Source organism: Hyaloscypha bicolor, assembly GCF_002865645.1.
Source record: "Hyaloscypha bicolor E unplaced genomic scaffold K444scaffold_175, whole genome shotgun sequence".
NCBI classification, from domain to species: domain Eukaryota; kingdom Fungi; phylum Ascomycota; class Leotiomycetes; order Helotiales; family Hyaloscyphaceae; genus Hyaloscypha; species Hyaloscypha bicolor.
The window spans coordinates 435271-454421 of record NW_020194677.1 but is presented as its reverse complement, the minus strand read 5'-3'; the positions used below and the strand labels follow the sequence as shown (position 1 = coordinate 454421).

The window sequence follows — 19151 nt, the reverse complement described above, 5'->3', positions numbered from 1 at the left end:
ATGGGGGACGATGGAGAGAAGCTGCTCGCAATTGTCGATGATATACGCAAAATTGACTCTCTCCGAAACGAGGAGCTTCATATCCCTCAGGTATTCGTTGCGCCTATCAAGCTTCATACCGTCGCTAACCTAAATTTCGAGATCGTAGTTGTTGGCGACACAAGCACTGGGAAGTCCTCCGTCCTCCAAGCCCTCACTCGACTCCCGTTCCCAGTCGCCCGTGAACTTTGCACCCGTTTTGTTACAGAGACCACGATCCGCCGGTGCAGCCCTTCAGAAAGACCTGGTTACATGGTCGAAGTGAAGATGGACGGCTCTAGTTCATCTCAGGCTGCACCTTTCTCACCCAAAAGCTTCGAATCCGATGAGTGGGTTGAGGTTTATCAGCACTTGAGGGAGGACATCGATGACGCCTTCAATAAGATGAGTCCGACCCACCTGCTTCCGCCTGGAATTTCCAAGAATGGGGTGCACCCAAGGCATGGGATTAGCTCAACGGACCTGAGACCACTTCCGATACCTCAGCTCCTAAAACATAGATTGCAGATCACTGTACGCAAACCGAACCAGGCTCACTTCAGTATTGTCGACATCCCTGGGCTCATCAGCAGTAAGCCTCTTTTGGAACTTCCACTTTTCTCATACATTTATCCTTGAGTTTGATGGGGTCGCCCACTTGCAGTGAGCTTACTTAAAGACAGATGGAGCGACAGTAGACATCCAACTCTCAATAGAATTAGCACGTCAGTACATCAAAAACGAACAAGCAATTGTTCTGTACGTCCTCTGCCTTTCCTTACTCCTACTCCCCTCCCATCCAATTTTCTGCGATATTTACAAGCTTACATCCTCTCACAATAGTGCAACTACACCTGCAGATGTTGTAATTGTGAATCAAAAGTGGCTCAATTTGGTCACGGAAGAACACGCACTCGATCGAACTATTGGTGTCATTACGAAAACTGACAGAATCGAGGAAATCAACCACGAAAGTGTTCGTACTATACATGCTACCCTTATTTTCCTCATGCTAACATAGTGCATCATAGACATTCAATTTGCTTAGAAATCGCGTGGGTTCCGAGTATCATCTTAAACTCGGTTGGTTTGCTGTGAGAAATCGCAATCCCAAGGAGGTCATAGACCGAGAATCGTTCGAAGAACGAGACAGGAAGGAGGACGTATTTTTTGGAGGCGGCAAATGGAAAGAGGTCACCTTGAATTTCCCCGCTTGGGACTCGATTGACCCCAACGTTCTGGGAATTCAGCGCTTGAAGCGTACTCTCCAAGGCTACCTCTACAAACGGGTAAAGGAAAATTTTCCCGGTCTGAGAATCAAGATGAGAAGTCTTGAAGTTGAGTATAATAATAAGATCCAAAGTATGGGCCTGCCGCGGGATAAGCCACGGGATCAACGAGTCTACTTGTCCGAGATCCAAACGATGTATGAAGCAGAGGTCGGACGATCCTTGAATGGCGAGTATCGTTTTGTGGACAACCCAAATCATCCGTCTCGTCTCAGATATCATGTTAAGAGATTCAACGATGGGTTTGACTCTGCAATGCGGCACAATGCGATCAAGTACCAGTGGCAGCTGAACGACCAAGACGATGAGGCTGACGGAATCGGAATCTTGGGCTGGATCAACAACACCTGGGACGCCCACATTGGCTCAGAACCTCGTCACGACGCACCTCGAAGTCTCAAAAAGGCACTAGTCAAACTGCAAACTGAATCTTGGGAAACAAAAACAAATTTTTACATCCAGCAGGTCGAAGGCGCCATCAAAGCCTGCAACAACGATCTGTTCGAATTTGCATGCAAGAATGACGCCTTACGTCTCAAGATCCGCGAGAAGCTCGAAGCGCGGGAAATGAAAGCATTCGAGGACGCCAAGGCTGAGCTCCACAACATCCTCAGGGATCGTGACTACATCGACAGCTGGAATCCTCAACTTGAGTTTTTCATCCAGGAATGCCAGCACCCTCGCATAGAAAGACAAGTGAAGTTACAGCTAGCGGAGCAGAAAAAGGCTGCGGCAACCGAGGCAAACCCATCTCAAGCATCCCTGGATCAGGTGTCAGCTCGCGCATTATTTTATTTTAACAACAAGAGGGTCTATGAAGTACACGACTGGCTGTATGCATACTGGAAAGTAGCGTATCCGAGATTCGTAGACAATGTCATTATTCAGGTTGTTGAGAGGCATCTGCTGGGTCCAAATGGACCGCTGAGGCTGTTCAACCGGAACTGGGTTGATAAATTGGAGGATGACGAACTCGAGGAGCTCGTGGGTGAAAATGAAGAGACGAGGGCTGCGCGGAAGGAACTGAAGGAGCGGTTGGCTGGATTGAAGAACGCGCTTGAGAAAGCCGACATTGCTTTGCGCTCAAGGACTTGATGGGTGAGACAAATTCTTTGGAATTCGCTACTGAGGGAATGAGGGAATGAGAGATTATTTTCCAGCCTTGTTTATAGCACGAGAGATAGATTGAGAAGACGCCTAAATCTGAAAAGGGAATATGTTCGGCCGACATATTCGCCTGCGGGACACTCCATCTCAGTTCAGCAGTTATCTGAATTCTCTTGTTCGTCTATTCTTTTGAATATTTAGTATAGCTTAGTAAGTCGTCAGCAATTTGAGACGAAGGGCTTTCGTTGCAAAGGACGTTTACCAAACAAATCTTCAGCAGTGCTCGGCAATCCAGAGCTGTGGTTCCACAGGCCTGCTACAGTCAGCGGGGTTCCACTGTCCGGTGCAAACCTAGTCAATATGTAAATAAGCTTGCTTGGCCAACATTGATGCTTAAATTGGGACGTTGAGTTAGTCGTACTAGACACTGCTCTTTGACGAAAGGGGCCTAGAATCGAGTGTGGTAGGAACCCTTGGTAAGGGAGCAGAATGGGCCCTAGAAAAGTCGGGCAGGGCAAGCGTAGCTGGGGCACACAGGATATCCAAAATGGGACCGAATTACGGTGGGCTGGCTGACTTGTTGAGTTCTCAGGATGCTCAGGCTCAGCTCAGGAATCATCGTCTTCTAAGCCTCACTAAGGTTCCAAGCATTACAAACTTAGGAATACGAGTTGGATGATTGCTGAGGGGCGTGAGGGGAGCCTAGATATAGGCCGCTCTACTGAGGCGGAAATAGAAACTCGAACTTGACCGCTACAGCAGTCTCGGCTGAGCAACAGTGTCCCCGCCTCCCACGATGTTAGATTTACTTGCAACCAAATGCCCGAAAGTTTTAATGTCGGAATGGGATTGTTTAATCTGCATCAATGGTTTGAATAGCCTGGAGAATGGCATCAAAGTTGACATGGACCAATGTAGGTATCACGAAATCAGTTGTCCAATTCTCAAAAAATCACATCCCACAATTCTCTTTGCAGAAATCAAGATTCCGTATTGTGTGCGGCGCGTATAAATATAGTCCATTGATTCTACATGCATTTCCAAGGCGAGAAGGAGCACGTACCACAGACATACTTGACATCCACCAGTGCCTTTTACTGGTGGGCAGCTTTTATTAAGAAAAGGCAAACCACTTTCCTATCCCGGGATTGATTCTCTGGCGGAAACCGCCAGGACTTCAGAAACTATTGAAGTTGCCGCCTTTACGGCCTGAATAATACTGAACTTGTCCCTGAGGAGGATATATTCCACCCTAATCTGTGCTATACCAGCACGGTATATGACTCGGTAATCGCATGGGGTAGCTAGGATAGCATTAACGAGGCTCAAGTTAGCCATTAAAACGTTCATAGGTCTGTATCTGGCCGCATAAGCTGTGGCATTGTGAAGCTTCTGCACAGGTTAATGCCTATCAGCAAACTTCTTGCAGAAGGATTAAATTGCCATATAAAGTCCCTTAAACTTGTCTTGTCGCTCGTTGAGCTCTTTTTCGATCTTCGAGACCTTCGCAGAAGTGAGAGATATATAAACTCATTCTTAGTAAGCGAATTGAGTTTATGATCTCCACGCGGGTCGTTTCTAAACTTTGCTCCAACTCCTTTATCTGCTGCTCTAATACTCGAAGTTCATCCTGTCCATTTACGAGGAATAGTTTAGATATCTCATTAATAACTGCCCTATTAATCATGCGATTATATTACTGCGTAGCATATTGTCTAACCGGGCGCTGGCAATCTGGACAACGAGGTATTAACCGGCTTAGTTCAGCAGATACGTCTTTGAGTCCAGTGAACTTGCCATTTCCATCCACCAAGTATACTTCTCCCATTCCCATAAGGCCATTGAGAGTTTCCGCAGTAAAGAAGTGGCCGCATCCAAGTACCACGATAGGTGCTTTATCCGGGTCAATCTCTCCATATGTCTTCATCTCAAGGAGGTCTACTCGGGTGTCGTCTCTACTAGCACATGTGTGATAATAGTCTTTATAACATATTTTATCACTGATACCTGGGCATTAGTGCCCGTATAGAAGGTTCTTAGGGCAGCGCCAATTGCAAGGGAGGCGGACACATGGTGCAGCGTACGGCATCCTATAAGTACCCATACACTTACAAGACCAAGTACAGCTCTTAATATATGGTGCACATGGTTCACAGTATCGTAAGGTACAACGAGAGTGTGAATAGCGAACCTGTTTATTATTAGTATAATTAATCTAACTATATTAAGAAGAGGATCTCAGGCTAGCAAGGCATGTTTGAAAATTTATGAAAGCAATAAAACATCAAATTCTCGAGAGAAGTTATATGGCCCAGTGACAGAAGTAGCTTGAAATGTCTTACCTCGCAAGGTAATAAATAGAGTCTATAGTTAATGCCATCATAACAAAGTTTCTGACAAGTGTAGTTGCAAGTTACAAAGCGCCGTCCGCAAATCTTTATACACTTTCTGTATTTAATAGTAGGACTATTATTAGCGCTTTTCTTATGATAATGACCACAAGAGCCGGGATAGCAATACCCGCAAGGTAAGTTTGCTTCGCATAATACAGGGCAGCTAAAAGTCTCCGAAGCAATATCCCGCTAATATTGGGTTTATATGATATACCCGTAATCTGGTACTCGCTTCTCAACAAGAATATCACACTTGATCTTACTAGTATCTTGTAACCAATAGCAAGGAACACCATCTTTTAAATAAGAGTACGGAAGGAATACATTGCTTAGTAGTATTAGACAAATACCGTAGTCTTCGCCGCATATTGCTTTCTAATATCCATAGTTATACGGGATATGGAGGCATTAACATGGCTGGGGACAGGGGAAGACTTGGTATATACTTTCAGAGTAACACCTCGCCTGGCAGCAATAACCACACCTGGAAAGACGCCTGTAGCACGCAAGTTGGCATCCTCCTTCGGACTTAGTCTGGCAAAGTTATCCGGCTGGCGGACTTGGATCTCGGTATTAGGGTATCGAGGGTAACAGAGACCTAATGCTTTGCCTACCGAATCTGTCGCCTGTAGTATTCCAAGGACTTTGGCCCACATGGGTATATTGGAGTAAGTGTCGGTATTGCCAATGAGGTAGACACCGTAGTGGTCGCGTAAATTATGGCTTCCGGAATATGTAATAAAATCTCGTTTAAAGCGAACGCAAGTAACATCAACAGAGTCAAGTCCGCGATATATAGACTCCACCACCCAATTCTTAATTCTCGGGTTAGATCTCAAGTATAATTGATATGGCGAATTGGGCTATTAGTTTGGCCTATATAGATTGCATATATAAGAAATATAGGATAACGTGCACTGCAATTTTAGCACCGTCAAGGCAATTGCAACCTCTCGCTAAACTTTCCCCTTTCGCCTTCATATTACAGCAATACAGCGATATTAGTAACAATCGTCTAACGAGCCTACCGACATAAGTCTATGGTTTTAGGGCATTTCGCTAAGAAACGAACCCCATAACTATTTTGGACACTTTTAATTTATATTCAGAATTGAGTTTAAAGGCCTTCTAAACTCATTCTAGCTTTTGTTATTTTATGCGCTTGAATTATATAAGGTTTTAATCTATAGTTATCGAGAAATCGTGAAGTGAAGTGCGCGACTTCGGTTTTTGCGATGCCTGAAAACATCGCTAAAACCATAGACTTATGTCGGTAGGCTCGTAAATTGCATTTTAAGCGAGAGCGCAAAAAGGGTCGAGAACGCCAAAACCACGAAATTATTTTTTACGACTTCTCAATAATAATAGCCTTAATTAAAACGGCAATAAGCTCAAATTAATAGGGGCATTTGGGGCTTTCTTTAGATAAGAGGTCTATTTGGCTAGAAGCAAATTAATTATATAATTTAGTAAATAGCGATTTTACTTTTAATTTTGGTATAAAATAGTATTAATTTATTAGCCACAGTTCCAAACCTTATTAAAATAGTCTAAGCTCTTAGAGAGAATAAGGGAATATCTGGGGCTTTCTTTTAGTAAGAGGGCTCTTTGGCTAGAAGCAGATTAATTATATAATTTAATAAAGGGCAGTTTTTACTTTTAATTTTAGTATAAAATAGTATTAATTTGCCGACTATAGTCCCAAATCATATTATAATAATATAAGCTCTTAAAGAGAGTAATAAAACACTTATATAATCTATTTAAACCCGAGAGTACTAAGTCTAGAAGTATGGTTTAAAAGTTATTTAGAAAAGGAGTTAGAGGGATACGAAAATCGAAAATCGAGGGGCTGGGCTTAGTAAAGCTTGGGGTATAAGGCTAGAAAATCGCATTTTTGCCCGATCTCAAATAACTTAGAAATTATAAGTCCAGAAGAGAACTATAGTAGCTTAAATTAATCGTACTAATACCCTCATCTATTTTAATTAAAATTATGGAGTTCTATTAATAAATAGTAATATAGTTAATATAATTAATATTATGGGTTTGGTATTCCTGACCCTTTTTGCGCTCGCGCTTAAAATGCAATTTAAACAATTGTTTACTAATATTGCTATATATATAAAAGAAGTCTCTTGGCCTTGGCAGCCTCTATACTACTTTTGTAGGTGTCCCGCTTAATGCGTCTAACTCCCTGTCATACTCGCTTTTATAGCACCCCCTAGGAAGGACTGTATGGATTCGGCTCAGCTATATAGTCCACTTCGAAGACTTTAATAATCAATAGTTGAGGCAAATTCTCGAACTCAAACTTAAAAAGGAGGGACTTGAAGCAACTGAGGAAGCCAAGAATGTAGCGATCGGTCCCATCTCGAGGGCTCGCAACTGGCCCAATTTTGGCAATACTAATAATATAGAGAACCTGATCTCTCGTACTAAAGCTCAGGAACAGAAAAGACAGCCCATCTAGGGCGCAATGAGCCAGCAAGCGGAAGTTTTCTTCTTACCATAAGATTTCGACGAGAATTTTAATCGGACTATAATATAGCTCTCCGGAAGCTCTTTGCAGATGTAGCGGGCTGCGAGATAGTAATTAGCAAGCTTGATATATACTAGCAGATTGCGACTAATATGAGAGCTTGTAGTATGGACTTAAAGTCGCGTATTTCATTTAATTTCGTCTTTACAAGCCCGTTAGGTAAGATAGATATAAAAACAATGTGCCCCTGCCAATCCCTGCAATATCCCTGTTTTGCTTGTAAGTATTCCTAAAATATGGGTATATACCCAAAGGGAAAATGACAGGAGGCTGACTCTAATTAGAATATATAAGTACCCTTTCTGGGTAAACCCTATAACGGGTACTTATATAATTGAGAATTGGATTCTCTTCTAGCCTCCTTCCCCTATACTTTGCAAGCTAATTTTCATAATTTTATTAAAAATAAGGCTTTCTTTTTTGGCTATTCTTTAGCCTCCGGTATATATATAAAAGGTGGGCAAGACACACGTCTCTCTGTCTCTTACTTATAATCGCTTAGGAAGTATATCCTTAAGAATATATATATATATATATAAGATATCCTTTCGTTCGCTGAGATATTACTATATTAGTGGCCGTATATAAATATCCCTAATTCGGCCAAAATATAATCCAAATTAGGGATATTTATATACGGCCGCTAATATGGTAATATCTTAGCAAATAAAGGAATATATATATACTCCTATAAGGTACTAAAGGCGCCGAATGCCGTATCCCTAGCCTTCTAAGCTCCTAGTATTAGTAGAGAATATACTTTAAATATAGATATACTTTATATATAGATATGTCCCGTATATAGATATGTCCCGTATATAGATATGTCCTGTATATAGATATGTCCCGTATATAGATATGTCCTGTATATAGATATGTCCCGTATATAGATATGTCCTGTATATAGATATGTCCCGTATATAGATATATTTTATAGATAGTTAGGCTCTATATGCCATAAGGTGCTAAAGGCACCGAACGGGGTGCCCCTAGCCTATTAAGGTCCTAATATTAGTAGAGATTCTAATATTAGTAGAGAAATAAGCTTTAGAACTTCCAGAACTAGTACTCTGTCTAGTTATTATAATACAGAACCCTTCTCAGAGCCCGTCTAATAACTGATTTAGGAACCGGAAAGACAACTATTACTCAAAAGATAGGCCAGGTATTCTATAGTATGGGTCTGTTATCGGCTCCTGAATATCTTGAGCATTCGGCTTCAGACCTCGACACTCCGTATGTTGGCCAAACCGGATCGAAAATAATAACTATTTTAAAAGATGGTTTGGGGAAGGTCCTCTTCGTAGATGAAGCCTACAGATTAGGTAAAGGCCAGTTCGCAAAAGAAGCCACCGATGAGCTGGTTAGTAGTCTTACTCAACCCCAATTCTTGGGCAAACTCGTTGTAATACTCGCTGGCTCCACCAAAGATATGAACAGGCTTCTCAAAGTCAATCCAGGTCTCTCAAGTAGGTTTCCAGAGGGGCATGTATTCCAGAACATGACGGCGGAAGAGTGTTTGACGCTTCTTCAGCACCAGCTAAGAGTTGCTGGAGTTGAGTTCGTTCTGGAGCACCGCCAATCCGACGGTTACGGGGACATAATTAAGCACTTCAACAGCCTTTCCTGCCTTCCAAACTGGGGCAATGGCCAGGACGTCGAGACTTTGTCCAAGGCTATCGTGGCATCTGCTTTTGAAAGCGCGGAGTCCGCTTCCACGGCACTGACGGTTTCCCACAAACAATGTCTGACGAGAGACAATGAGAAAAGTCTCGTAATCCGGTTCCCCCATATGTGGGAGCTGCTCGAGGTAGAATCAAGGGAGGACCACGGTTGAGGCTCGGCGGTGCGGAGAATAGGGTTTGGAGTTGAGGACGAGGAAGCTCTGATTCCGAATTAGTAGGGAGAGGATTAATCAAATTTGGGAAGGCTTTGATGTCAGTCCACTAGTTGGTGTCCGAATTTGTGGCGCACTAACCAGGCAAACACTAAAAATCCACCCTTTTTATAATATTATAAATATATAACCTTATAATATCTTCCCAAATTAAATATCCTATAACTTTAAAAGCCTTATAATAATCCTATTAAAATAAATTCCTATAAACCTTATAATATAGTTCTTAAGTTTTAGTTTTAGTTTGCTTATATTAGAGCTAAACACTCTTATAGAAGAGTAGGAGAATTCTAAAATGTTGCATAGCAGCTGCAGGTTGATCACGTGTGTTTATATCACGTGACAGAATTCACTGAATTTAGCTCCGGCTGTCCACGCTACGCTTCACTTCCTTTCTTGTCTAATTATACAACTGTACAAACCGCATTTATTGCAACACAAAATCAATTTGATTAATACATATTAATAAGTAATATTCTATTATAATTTGAAGAGGTAGAGGGTATAGTTAGTATATTGCGACGCAATTCTATAATTTCTTAAAGCAGGTGACCTTCGCTGGTTTTTGATGAGGATTTCTCGCTCTGAGCAATGCACTTGGAATCACATCAGGGGACAGGAGCTTTTGATTTGATTGATTGGCGGGAACCAGGCTCCCGATTGCTTAGTCGGCGCGTTTTCAGCGGCTGAGTTGAGCAAGAGAAGAACCTCGAACCTTCACATTGCAAGGCGCACCTTAAGGGTGTCCTGTGAAGTGGGTCTAAAGGAAAGGAAAAAAGAGCCTGGGACTCGCCCTAGGACCCCACTGTGTGGGCGACCATGTCGGGCAGTATCTAACTAACAAGGAGAGGACAGCTATGTACAGGAAGTGGTGCAGGGCACCAGGGCAAGGTGGGTGGGTCGAAAAGTGCCCTGAAGTGAGAGAGAAAGTGCTTGGACAGAGAGGAGAGCAGAAGGGGCCAGAGCCCCCCCTTATGCTCTTCCTCGCTGGCGCTCAGACCTCCTCCGATCTTCATAAAAGGCCAGCGCGTCTCGAATTCGGACACCCCCTCACTGGTGGTACCAAATTTTTTCAAACTGCCGGGCACTAGTTCCATGATCTGAGCTTCCGTCCCGTATAAAAGGACCGGCTCGCGATATTGCGTTGGACTCGGGGAGTTAGAAAGTCACAACTTCAGATGGCAGTCTCAACTTGGCATTGAGTTGCCACGGAGCTAGGGATGGCTAGGTCATGTCGAAATAAAATACACACCACCCCGATTTCTCCCCTTGGTGCCGGAAGATGGCGTTCAAGTGGTCTGCAGCCAAGAAGCCTCGCTCACTAACTTTCGCACGGTCTCAGTAGCGAACAGTTCACGAGTTCCAACCAACAGATCACCCCGCAATGCCACCCCCAAATCCTTTACACAAAATGTCGATCTGCAGTAAGCGCCGCAAACGGTCTGAGCGATCACAGTCTAAACCTCCTTCGGAAATTGAAAGAGCAAGGTTCAACCACGCCGCGAGCACGGTGGTCGGTTGTGACTAGGGACATGCTTGTGCATGGTGGGGCCACTCCCCAAACTCAACCTCGCACCTCGAAACATGTTCCTCTTCTTGTTTGGAAACCTTCAGCTTGTTCCCGTTTTCTTCGACATCAGCAGAATACCATGCTCGTCATTTTATTGTTTACCTTGAGTTTGTGTTGGCGGCAGGGCGCGGCGAAAAATCTGACCCTGACTGATCTCATCACTCAAACGCCAAAATGCGCGGTTCGAACTTCCTCTCCAACCCTTGGTTGTGAGATTTCTGATAAGATTCACAGCTTCCATGCATCCTTAATAATATTTTCGCAACTGCTCTCATCGATGTGCAAACCCTCTCCAACGCGTTATGCTCGAACACAACACGATTATCACATGTCTCGGTTTGCGTACAAACATCGTGCACATGGCCAGACCAAGTCAATGCTTCTAGAGCTGAGAGCAAATTTTGTGCGGGGTTCCCTATAGAATCTCGAAGCAATCATCTGATAGTTCTGGCGGCTGTTTTGTCGGTTGTGATATTTCCCATTGTTGGGCTGAAATTGTGGATGCGGTGGACTACCAGCCACCGGCTATGGGCTGACGACTACACCGCACTTGTTGCTGCTGTAAGTATATCTCACAATTCTGAATGTTGATACTGATCTAGAGGTACAGATATGCCTTGCCGCTATAGCTGGTTGCGATATTGCGGGTATGTTTTTCCGGAATATTCATGACAACTTGCTAAATGTTTCAAGCCGCTTCCATGGGTCTTGGTAAACATTACTGGAACATCAACCCTGAACATTACACACCCTTATACCAAGTAAGTGTTCCACTTCCATACTTGAGTCAAGTCTAACAGCCTTCGGATGTTTTACGCTTCCCAAATTATATATGTTGCTGTTCAAGTCTTCGCCAAAACGTCGATTCTCTTGCTTTACCTCCGAGTATTCACACATTGCTGGTTCACAATAGCTTGTAACCTCTGCATCGTATTCCTTGTGCTACACGGCATCGCCTTCACCCTGGCAGTCAGCTTCCAATGTAAACCCGTTAAATCTCTCTGGAATCCTCGAGTCACAGGAAAGTGCATCAATCTGACCGCTACTGGGGTCGCCGGCGCCATTATCAGTATCGTCGAAGATTTAGTCATCCTTATTCTCCCAATACCCGAGATCATAAATCTTCAAATGAACAAGAGCAAAAAATGGGGCCTTGTGTTGCTGTTCGGCATCGGATCCTTGTGAGTTCCTATTTCCATTTATATTGACCGACCAAGTTCAGTGCGTGTCTTACGAGCGGTATCAGACTAAAATACTTTATGAATTTTGGAAAGAGTTTGGATCCAACTTGTAAGTCTCATCCATATCCAATCTTGATACTCTCCACTCATAACGCCTAACTTAGGGGCGTACATCAATGTCGTAAAATGGTCGATTATCGAAGAGTTTACCGCTGTTCTCTGTACTGCTTTACCCTCGATGTGTGCCGTGTTCAGACATACCTTTGGCCTTCTCACCGACGGTCTGCAATCTCTCACTGGAAGTTTTACTACTCGTCGTGATCATTCACAACCTTCCGGGGACAAGGCTAGTTCCTGCCAGTCATTGACAATACATCCCAAGCATCGATACCCAAGTTTAGTGGACTTAGCCCTGGAAATAGGGTGAAAGATAGAGGTAAATGTACCAACCGACCCAAAGCGAGAATCTCGATTTTTAGACAGCTAAATGGGAAAAGAAAGATTTGGCATTCCAGTGATGGAGAAAAACGCGGATATCTGAGGTTCAACGCCAAGCGAAGCATTCATACTTGGGTGGCCATCTTCTAGCCCCATCGCAAGGCATGCTGGGCGGGGCAACACATGGAAATGATGAGCACGGCCATGCCTCTGAAGATGAGCTGTGAAAGGAACTTTGTGGAGCAAGGGAGGGCAGGCCGCTGGCTGAATAATTGCCGGGTTGCCGGCACTCGACAGCTTCTAGGCGGGGTATGGGGGAATGAGTAAGGCAAAGGATCATTCGACTCGCTGAGCATAATACCCTGAGCCAGCTTTGTTTGTCTCGCGGGAGCTGAGGGCTCGTTGGGAGTCATAGACGGAACACTCAGAGCAATGTGATGTGGTTAGGGAAAGAGATATAATCCAAGATGTTTTTGCACCACACCTCAACACCGCTCTCTCCTTTCCCACATCGCATGGAGACGTCAAATGCCCGTTATCTCTTCAATCCAAGCCAGTTGTCGCACCCACAATGCGATCATTGCTTTTGGTAATGCCGAACATGGGATTATTAATAAGGGGAGGAAGAGCTCATGTGCTTCCATGTATTCCGACAGCTGCATTTAGCGATATTGTTTATTGGTCTCCTGGACTTTACCTCCTTCCGCCCATATTTCTCATGGATGTCGAAAAGCGGAAGGAGGGCAAGAAAAACCCTGAAGCTCAAAAATATATTCTGGAAGCCCACCGGAAATTTATTTGTAAAATTCTTGACAGAGCAGAGCATGAAATCCGGTGGAACGGGGGATCCCTCAGGCTTTTTTAGTTTACTCCAATGGCATCGCGCACTCACTTCTCACGCTCGTTGCAAAAATCTCTTATTTCTTCGCCCCCGCTATGAAGTGCTTCTGCAGGAGCATACTTTCAGCTTTTTATTGCCGCCGCTGAGCTAATTTTGTCTCGAAAGGCTTTTGAGCATACACCACCTTGATATAGTGAAAAGAATGTACCCTTCGATTCTGCGCTGCCGCGCGTACTTGAGTCAGAAATATATAGACTGCATCAGGTGACCACCCCATAACTCTTGTGAGCGTGGCCAGCGCATACCCATCGAGTCCAGCATCAAATGCCAATAGCGTCAACGTCCCCAGCCATTTCAACTTCGGGTCCTTAGACCAGCCTCCTATCGGTGCTGTGTACACTTTCTCAACAACACCGACAAACCCTGCATCTTGTATATCTTGCTTCATGTAGTCTGATATCCGGAAGGTTTGTCCAGTGATCCGACCAGCCGTGGTGAAAAAGTCGGAAAGTGTGACCAACGGGTTATCGGGCTTGATAGTCCCATCATCAGATTTAACATCGATCGATATTTCTATGTGCTCTATATAGCCGCCGGGTTTGAGATGTCTGTAGGCTTGCTTATACAGAGCAGGCCAGTCGGAAATGGATCCAAACAAACCTCGTATATGAACAAAATCAAGGTGATTCGGCGGATATGTCCATTCGTCCTCAGCATCATCGATAAAGAATTCGCAATTTGAAGGGACAAAATCTGGCTGAATTGGAGAAAGATCTGTACCATGTACAATCGCATCTGGGTACTGATTGGCGAAATCTATTGCCCAAATTCCTGTCCCTGTCCCGACGTCTAGAGCTCTTTCAATGTCTTTTGGTAAGGGTGCCAGATGCAGCTTTCCGTCAAGGAGCATGAGAAATTTGTGGTGTGAAATATCAAGGCTTTCGTTCTGTTGATCATCATTGGGGGCCCAGTACGCTCCATCTTTGAATCCATGGTATCGCCGCCCGTTTTCCCAGCGGTAGTTCGTTACAGCTGAATCAATAGACTCCGTATCGCTATCTTCAATGTCTGAAAAATTAGTTGAGAGGCCGCTATCGACCTCGACTCCGGCCTTGGCGTCGGCTATCGTAGCTGAATCATTGAGTGGTTCATGGTCAATGTTGGGGGAGATGCTGAAGCCTGAGTTTTGAGTGAGCGAGAGTTGGTCCACCAAGGCCATAGTGATCTCAAAACCAGAGTCTGAGTCCGGAGTTATCGGTCTCCCTTTGACGCTGAACTCGGCGGTGGCAGCAAGAGGTACTATGGGGATCGGAGTATTGTCCCGAGCAGACGTTGAAGGTCGGGAGCTAACATGGGTTGCTTGGAGGTGGGAAGTCTTGACCGGCGATTCGAAAGAGCCTTTTAGCCCTTGATCAAGAGCCTTAGGTCCCATTCCATAGCTTTGGGACCCTTCGTCACCCGCCGCTTTAAAGCTTCTGTGCCTCTCTAGCCTCGGAGTGCCTTGATCGCTCGAATCATGGGTAGATGGTGCTAACGGTCGCACCTGCCCAAATTGGACCAGGTTTGGGGGCACGGCAGCATCGTGCTGAACGTCGAGGAATTTATTTCCAGATGTGACGAATCCGACAAAGCTGTACGCAGAGTTCTCTGGCAACAGATTCCAGATGGTAACTGGCATGCGTAGCAGCACGAGGGTCGAGAAACTATCATAAGTCCCTTCGATTCGAATGCCCTTTGCCTCCGGAGGAGCATTACGAACCCATTCAATCCATGCTTCCAAATCAAATATGTCGCTGTCTAACCGGATGGCAAGCAGGACCTGGGGATCGCGGTCCCCACAACCTTCAGCAGTCGGGAAGCTTGTACCAGTGGAGCTTTTGCATTCGTCATCTGAATCAGACAGCGGGGGCGACGTTTTAGATGAAGAGTTTATGCTTGGTGTCTCTTGATTGTAGTCTGAGCTGGAACTAGACGATGTATCTAAGAGACTCCCCAGCACAATGCTTCGACGAGGTCGTGTCTCACACAGGATGCTATAGATAGGCGTCCTTCGAGGCTGCCGCTCGTATAACAGCCGCCCTTCGGCATTCTCGATATAATTCCCTTCCACATCAGTTGATAATTGCGGTGTCCAACATTTAAGCCTGCTTAACACTCGGGAATGCAGTTCCCCGATAGAGAATGGTAAACCTTTGGAAGCCATGGCCAAAATATCCGTAAGGGCTTTTGTGAAGGAGTGTTGGTCCACCTCTGCAGCAATAGTCTCATACCCGCATGCCGCTATCACCTCCACGACTCCGCCAGTTCGTTGTTGGCAGTCAGTTGTTGGCACAGCAGCAGAGTGACAGCAATCCAACAGGAGCAGAACATCGGCGTCGGCTTCTTCGAGCATGGACTGTATACCTCCGGACGGTATTGCGATTGAAGGATTGTCTCGGTTCCTAGACTTCATAAGTAAGGATGGTATGGCATATTGGCAAACTTACGCAAACCACAAAGAGGCCTCATTAGACTGTAGAGCTCTTCTTGCATGACCACCATAGTATATAATTAGGAGGTTGTCCTTCGCGTCAATATCCAGGAAATCTGAAACTCGACGCTTGAGAGCCCTGTCAGGCTTCGAGCTCGGAATTTGATATTCCTGCACCTGGAACTTGTACATCTCCTTCAATACACGCCGAAGTCCTTTGATCTCTCGTAAAACGCCCAGATCATCGTCCACCCACGACAACAACAACACATATACCTGCAAGTACCGAACATCGTGGCGTTTCGGCCACACTGCTTGCACGGCCTGGTTCAGGTCATTTCCAAGTTTGTGGATGTTTGAATGACTTTCGGTCAGGGCAATGTCGTGGGTTCGTGGAGCAAGATGGATGAAGCCTTCCCGGAATACATCCACCTTGTTCCCGGGCAACTGAAGCTCAGGCAAAATCATTTCGTCGACACTCGTTACATCGGTGACGCAGCTTTCTTCCAATCCACCTGCGTTGTTTTCAGACCGCTGAGGCTCAAGCAACGCAGACAAGTCAGGAAATGTTATTTCGATTTCGTCAGCAATCATTGTACGGACGCATCTATCCTCGAGGACAGCTGCAATGTGGCCAGAAAGTTGACGATCAGGGAGATCCATTGTGTCGACGATTATTATGGTGAAAAGTGAGAGCTGAGCCGGTGTGACAACGTCGCATGCTTGATATTGACCGAACGCTTGGAAGTCGGATTCGGGTCCCTACTCGTGCGATTGAGCAACCGTAGAGATCACAAAATACGAGCCGCAGGTAGGTCTGCCCATGTACTAGACTTTCGCAATGGCACCAAGATGTGTCGAGGTCCACGATCGAAGAGAGTCCAGAAGCATCGTTCAAGGTGTGGAATCTTTGGTTGGAACTCCAAGCCTAATGCTCCAAACTTCACAAGGAACTAATTGTCGAAGTCTGAGTCCAAGTATCGATTTTCAGGTGAACTCGAGAACTTGACTCCATTCGCCGAATCAAGGGCTGACACTGAGAGGCAATTCCACTGTCACTGGAGTCAAGCTGAACGGGATGGTTGATCCAATTCGTACTCCAAAGTCTGTGATACCATCAGAACCGGGAAATGTAGTGTCATCACAGGTTCGAAGGTAACCAAAGGCTTTTGATGGTCTCTGAACCGCCGAAGGCTTTACTGCGTCGGGTGGATGCAAGAATGGCAGCTCAATGGCGTGTGGATGTGAATGCAATGTCCGGACTATGTCAACGAAAAGTGCGAAATCTTGAAAAGAGAAGGGAGAGGTTAAGGGAAACGTAATTTAAGGACCCCTGTGATGAGGCTGGAGGCCATCGGTGACTGTCTGGGAAGGTGGCTGGTCACGTGCCAGTGTTTAGTGGTGCCTGTTTTGAACTTATCTCTAATAGAGACTGATACGCCGCTGTAACTCTTTCTAGAATACACTTCCTTTTTGATTCCCAAGCCTCGAGGCTCGAATGACGCCATTCCATATTACCCTCCAGTTCAATTCCCTCCAAAGACACCACAATATCCAGACTCCGCCCTGATGTAAAACGCGCCATCCTTTAAAAGAACTACAAAACTTTATCGTTCGATGACAGCCGCAACCGAGTTGATGAACGCCTGATGTGACTCATCTTCTGTAATCAACTTTTTCGCGGGCTTGACCTTTGGTATGGGTGTCGGGTTTGTGGTTGGCCAGAGCGGATTCGGATCCATCTGATGAGTCTTCTCTGCTTCTTCGACCTTCCCAACTGCGGGAGCTTGCTCGGCGTCTCTGGGAAGACGCATAGCTAGAAGAACGTATTCTGCCCTGGTTGTCTTGTCCATGATCTCGTCCATATATCTCCGGACCTCTTCTTGAGGAGCAACAACCTTTTGTAGAGCGTCAAGCTGCCGACCTTGGTGTGCGTATAATCGGATCGTGATCGGTTGATAGTAGTCGAGCTCGGGATCGTATGTGGGAGAGTCACTGCTGCTGCCTTTTCGAACAATTAGGAATGATGCAATAACTTGGCCACCAGGAAGGTATTCCAAGATGCTGAATTTCGGGAAGAGGAATCGGTCACCAGAGCCACCAGTGAACTCGAAAACTACACCTGAAATATCAGGTTTTGTAGGAGGAAGAGGACCTTTCGACCGCAGTGCTTGTGGTTGTTGGTATTGAGGCTCGGGTCTCGAGGCAGGCGGAGTAGGGGTAGGGGCTGTTCTGGGTAGAGGAGCGGGAGTGGTTGTAGTGGTTGGAGCTGGTCGTGCTGTCGCATGTCCATTTACTGGAGCTGGGGCTGTAGCAGAGGGTGGCAGAGGTTGAGGTGGTTGCGAAGCCTGTGCTGCCGCCTGACGTGCCTTTTGTATCCGTGTAAGCTCATCAATGTGGCTCTGAAATTTCTTCAACTCTTCAGGTGTAGCTTCCCCATTTGCAACAATCCGCATTAGTGCCTTCAGATCTGGGTCCGTTGCAGCTCTCTCCGCCAGCATTTGGATGACAGGATCTGTACTCTTGCCAGCCGGAGCTGGAGCAGGCAGTGGTGCTGACGGCGCAGGTGTATTTTGGGCATGACTTGCCGGAGGTGCAGGATGGCCATTCGCCGGACCGTTGGTTGGACCAACAGTGTGTGTATTCACGGCAGGTGCAGGGCTCGTATTCGTCATTTGCACATCCTGCAATGTAGGAGTTGGTTGAGGAGTAATTTGTGTAGGAGCAACTGGCTTTGCTTGGACCGGCGGAGGTGTAGGAGGTGGCGGAGGCATTATTCCGCCAGGCGGGCCATATTGAATGATGGGACGATACATAGGCTGAGCAGGAGGGACAGCCGGACGAGGATTCGGGTCCTTGATAGCATACATAGAAGCCTCAAATATATGCGGCTCAACGGTGATCGTGCATGTTCCCAGCTTCGTCATCGACTCCTTGAGGGGATTATTCGGAGGCTGCTCTATAGCACCCTTTCTCTTCACCGGCTTCGTCCAGTACTTCTCGAATATGCCCTCGCTCAGCCATTTCTGTCGTGATCTGTGCAAGGAATCTGGCAGAACTCCGCTGTGCCACCAGTCAGTTTACCTACCCAAGGTAGGACATGCAGACTCACCTCTCAGAGATCGACTGAAACTCTTTTGCCGGCAGATTTACTGGTTGGGGCTCATTGACAGTAGGGAGTGCTTTGCCCGGTGCAATGCTCTTGGGTAAGCTCTCTTCGAGGGGCGGGGAGGGCGCTGTTGGCGTTGGTGTTTGCGTGCGTTGTTCTGGAGGAGTTGACATGCGCTTCTTGCTGACGGATTCGACGCGCGCAGCGCGGGCAGGAAGTTTCCTCTTTCTCTCCATGGCTCTGGTATCGGTCTTCAACCGGTCGGATCACGTTGGGTTGTGACGCGTCGCGGCGAA

At 45.8% G+C, this 19151-nt stretch overlaps 7 protein-coding genes across 7 annotated transcripts; 4 read left to right on the top strand and 3 right to left on the bottom strand.

Annotated features, from left to right (window-relative positions):
- K444DRAFT_543471 (P-loop containing nucleoside triphosphate hydrolase protein) lies at positions 1-2402 on the top strand (the record flags this gene model as incomplete). The annotated part of the gene is made up of 5 exons (XM_024875968.1): positions 1-90; positions 142-610; positions 702-777; positions 862-994; positions 1050-2402. The coding sequence occupies 5 exons, from the start codon at positions 1-3 to the stop codon at positions 2400-2402; spliced, it is 2121 nt and encodes a 706-aa protein (XP_024729356.1).
- Positions 2403-4110: 1708 nt separating this feature from the next.
- On the bottom strand, positions 4111-4794 carry K444DRAFT_636304 (uncharacterized protein; the record flags this gene model as incomplete). The annotated part of the gene is made up of 3 exons (XM_024883981.1): positions 4111-4394; positions 4499-4605; positions 4757-4794. The coding sequence occupies 3 exons, from the start codon at positions 4792-4794 to the stop codon at positions 4111-4113; spliced, it is 429 nt and encodes a 142-aa protein (XP_024729355.1).
- A 2647-nt stretch (positions 4795-7441) lies between these two features.
- K444DRAFT_513379 (uncharacterized protein) lies at positions 7442-9042 on the top strand (the record flags this gene model as incomplete). The annotated part of the gene is made up of 2 exons (XM_024873512.1): positions 7442-7508; positions 8477-9042. Coding segments are annotated over 2 exons (633 nt in total), but the record flags the coding sequence as incomplete, so codon positions are not given.
- Positions 9043-10630: 1588 nt separating this feature from the next.
- On the top strand, positions 10631-12424 carry K444DRAFT_636302 (uncharacterized protein; the record flags this gene model as incomplete). The annotated part of the gene is made up of 7 exons (XM_024883980.1): positions 10631-10759; positions 11051-11377; positions 11427-11463; positions 11510-11577; positions 11609-11997; positions 12039-12106; positions 12162-12424. 7 exons carry the CDS (start codon positions 10631-10633, stop codon positions 12422-12424), a joined length of 1281 nt encoding a protein of 426 aa, XP_024729353.1.
- A 466-nt stretch (positions 12425-12890) lies between these two features.
- K444DRAFT_221018 (uncharacterized protein) lies at positions 12891-13353 on the top strand. Its single transcript, XM_024871142.1, has one exon. The coding sequence runs from the start codon at positions 13007-13009 to the stop codon at positions 13298-13300; it is 294 nt and encodes a 97-aa protein (XP_024729352.1). The 5' UTR covers positions 12891-13006; the 3' UTR covers positions 13301-13353.
- On the bottom strand, positions 13354-15907 carry K444DRAFT_221109 (S-adenosyl-L-methionine-dependent methyltransferase). Its single transcript, XM_024871144.1, has 2 exons — positions 15763-15907; positions 13354-15722 (listed from the first exon to the last, which is right to left on the bottom strand). The coding sequence occupies exon 2, from the start codon at positions 15666-15668 to the stop codon at positions 13407-13409; it is 2262 nt and encodes a 753-aa protein (XP_024729351.1). The 5' UTR covers positions 15669-15722; positions 15763-15907; the 3' UTR covers positions 13354-13406.
- A 1243-nt stretch (positions 15908-17150) lies between these two features.
- On the bottom strand, positions 17151-19091 carry K444DRAFT_601044 (uncharacterized protein; the record flags this gene model as incomplete). The annotated part of the gene is made up of 2 exons (XM_024878651.1): positions 17151-18809; positions 18859-19091. The coding sequence occupies 2 exons, from the start codon at positions 19089-19091 to the stop codon at positions 17354-17356; spliced, it is 1689 nt and encodes a 562-aa protein (XP_024729350.1). The 3' UTR covers positions 17151-17353.
- Between the last annotated feature and the right edge of the window lie 60 nt (positions 19092-19151).

Bases quoted from the DNA above. Each gene is read 5' to 3' on its own strand.
- K444DRAFT_221109 (XM_024871144.1), bottom strand. From the start codon at position 15,668: ATGCTCGAAGAAGCCGACGCCGATGTTCTGCTCCTGTTGGATTGCTGT.
- K444DRAFT_221018 (XM_024871142.1), top strand. From the start codon at position 13,007: ATGCGATCATTGCTTTTGGTAATGCCGAACATGGGATTATTAATAAGG.